This window comes from Gavialis gangeticus, unplaced genomic scaffold (assembly GCF_001723915.1).
Source record: "Gavialis gangeticus isolate Ggan-Ray unplaced genomic scaffold, GavGan_comp1, whole genome shotgun sequence".
In the NCBI taxonomy this organism is placed as follows: Eukaryota; Metazoa; Chordata; order Crocodylia; family Gavialidae; genus Gavialis; species Gavialis gangeticus.
In genome coordinates, this window is record NW_017728996.1 from 23,728,579 (window position 1) to 23,731,824 (window position 3,246).

Below are 3,246 nucleotides of genomic sequence, written 5' to 3' on the forward strand. Positions count from 1 at the left end.
CCCGATGATCTCACAAGGTCCCTTCCAGCCCTAAACTCCTGTGAAGTACCAAAATAACTTCCCTCAATTGTGACTAAAATCATGGCTAATTGGAGTCAATTGTCCTTTAAGCCCCTGTAACTGTCCTGCTCCTGCCTTGACATCAGTCAGATCTCAGACCTGGATTCCAACAGTCTGGTTTTAGCCTAAAAAGTAGCATATTCTTGCTGCTGTTCAAAAACAAGAATTATTTATTTATTTATTTATAGACCACTGATTGACGTATTCAACCATCGGTACTTCCTTTCTATTCCATATGAAGAATGCAAGAGGAGGAGGAGGTAGGTTTGGGGCTCTGTCTTTTAAGTTAATGGATTTTGTTAGTAATATTGTTTTAGAAAAAATGTAATGTGGCTGTAAGGAAGTTTTTTGATTTCTTTGTAAAGCTTCAGTTGCGCAGAAGATGATCGAGGGGACACTAGATTGATTCTTCTATTTAGCAGAGTAGACAGGTTATTGATTGATTAAATCATCAGCATTCTTTAAAGATGAATTCTGGAAACAGTGACTGATACATAACTGACTTCCTTACCAGTCTTAGTCTTTCAGTACTTGAGGGTTTTTTTTTATACACCACACATAGAGAACTGCTAATTATTTACAGTATTGTGCATGTAAAAGGAGTTGGTGCAGTAACACTGAGAACCTTAAATCTCATTTCTGCAGCTAGACATATCAATCCTTAAACTTGATTCTGAGGTTTTATTTTGTCAGTCTACTTGCAGCTGATGCATAATACAAAGCTCATACTTGATCAGAGTCAGATAATTAAAGTCAAGGTGACTGGTTCTGACTCAGTGGGTAAAGAATTTGAATACACTGCCAACTTTTTCTAATTTGTAATATAGGATTAAGCTGAAGAGTCAAATAATCTGGTAAAGTTGTGTTTTTAATTTCTAGTTCAAGAAATTACACTGTACCAGACCCACCTGGATTGTTTGATGGCCATGTCTGGCCTATGTATGTAAAACACAAAAGGATAATGGAAGATCTTAAAGTTGATGTGGGTAAGTAACTTGGGTAATTGAAGCTCTTTTATATGCTTACTGTATCAGGTAGTCCTTATGAGCTTGAAGAAGAGATAACACATCCTACTTAGCTGACAGTTGTTCAAGGTTTTTAATTCAGAAGAAAGAATTAAAATACTTCTGGCCAAATGGAGAACTTTTTCTGGGATTGGTTATGTTTCTGGTTTCTTTAATGACCCAATTTGGAAAGCTGGTAGGGTCCTAATTCTATAGTATGTGTCCTTAGACTTAATTCAGGCTAAGTAATTGATTGATGTATTTATATTCAAGTGCACTTGGATGGAACTAAATCAAGGGAAGAGCTTTTTAATGAAGTGTATGGACAAATCCAGAACAAGATAGAAGAATTACTGAATATGCAGGTAAGTGACTTCTACTAAAGCAAATCTAATGATAAGAGCATATTGATTGAAACAACTCTCATTTATTTACTGTTTTGTAATGACTTCTGGAAGTTGGAAAGCAACTAGTTGCTTTTTAGTTTTCACTTACTAAAATTAAGTATGTACAGGCAACCCTCACCATTTGCAGGAGATATGTTCTTGAGATCCCTGTGAAGGGTGAAATCTGTAAATATGGCACTGCATTCACAAATGTCATGAATGCAGTGCCCCTGCGGGGTGGGGGGGCCATGGCTGTGCTGGCAGTGGCAAGCAAGGAGCTCCCGGAAGTGTATTTAAGATGCAAGTTTGGCATTTGCAAATACTTGAAACTGCGAATGCTGAGGGTTTCCTGTGGTGTCAATTATGTATATGTAACATGTATGTAATATCGCACACTGAAGTGATGTTCTTTTTACAGAGATAGACAAGCAGTGCATGGATCCTTACCATCCAAGAAGATGCCTCTTAGTACTTTAACTTATTTGTGTACCAGACTTTGGCAATTAAGTCTCAGCTTCTGTGAAGACTTCATTTTTTTTTTTTTTTTTTTAATTGGACTCTTCAGTTTTCGCCTGAAAACCAGTTACATTTGGCCTTGATTAAAAATATTTTTTTCCATCTGAAGTCTCATTGTGCTTTGGTTTATGCTTGAGGTTGGAGAGTAACTTTTACCATAGCCATTATTTCTTTCCTTTATGTAAAAGTCGAGGTGGGCTGAAGGAGTCTGAATTTTAATTTTCACTTTTTGAAGTGGGCATTTCTGCGTAGCAATAGAAACATCCTAAGTGGTACCACAGCTTACAGTTGCTAGCTTTTAGGTTGCAGTTCATTCTGTTTCATTGGTGTACAATTAACGTTGCTACTGATGCCATTATGCTTGCTTTGGGATATATGAGGACAGTGCACTTAAGTTTCATGGTGTCAAAGGCCTTCAGGCAACAGTAAAAAAACAGTGTAAGACTAGGTCAGGGGTTGTGAAGCCGGGGTACGTGTATCCCTGAGCATGGGTGTCTGGTGCCACTTGAGTCGGGGGTGGGGCACATGCCTCCCCTGATACCAGTCAGTGACTTGGGGGGGGGGTCCCCAATGGCTGCTCTCACTCACCATGAAAGTGGCCACACTGCTTCTGGAAGTCCTGCAGCCACTTTTACTGGCAGCCCTGGTCCCTGCCCAGTACTTGCAGGGGGGTACTGGTACTCCCACCTGACTGCCAGCTACATGGGGAGCCCAGCCTTGCACATGCACCCCCTACATGTCACCCCTGCCCCCAGGGGTGCTTGAGAAGGCCCTATGAGGTACGTGTGGGCAGGCAAACAGAGTGCTGCCATGCAGCATCCTGTGCAGGCACTACCTAGCTGGATGTGGGAGGCAGAGGAAGCTTGCACATGGCTGCCAGTGCTCCGCACTTGGCCATGCACCAGCCCTTCTGTGTGTGCCAGGAGTGGCACAATCAAAAAGGTTGAAAACCCCTGGACTACGTGGTATCCTGGAATCTACCTGCAAGCAGCTTCTAGCTCGTAATAGCCAGAAAGAAGCTTAAGTGCTTTTTAGCCCTAAATCTAACATTCCAGCGATAAATCATCTAATATGAGAACAGATCTAAAAGATTTTCTTGCCCATTTACATTTAACTTTTACCAAGCTTTTGCTGATAATTCAGTGCAAGTTGACAACAAGCAGGCTGGATCTGGAGGACTTATTTTGGCTAGAGAGTTCCTTAATGACTTGAGCTGTTGAGGGTTGCACACATGCATGTGAGCTCCCCCCAGCTCTCTGCCCCCCCCCCCCCCCCCCTCT

At 41.4% G+C, this 3,246-nt stretch overlaps 1 protein-coding gene across 2 annotated transcripts in view; it reads left to right on the forward strand.

Moving 5' to 3' along the window:
- Positions 1–2,074, forward strand: part of LOC109288576 (nicotinamide riboside kinase 2-like) — a 6,627-nt gene extending 4,553 nt beyond the window's left edge. For both annotated transcript variants that reach the window (XM_019504151.1, XM_019504150.1), the window contains exons 5-8: positions 249–320; positions 940–1,046; positions 1,338–1,429; positions 1,869–2,074. In XM_019504151.1, the coding sequence (XP_019359696.1) occupies positions 249–320; positions 940–1,046; positions 1,338–1,429; positions 1,869–1,874 (277 nt within the window). In that variant the 3' untranslated portion in view covers positions 1,875–2,074. The remainder of the gene's footprint in view (positions 1–248; positions 321–939; positions 1,047–1,337; positions 1,430–1,868) is intronic.
- The last annotated feature ends 1,172 nt before the right edge of the window (positions 2,075–3,246 follow it).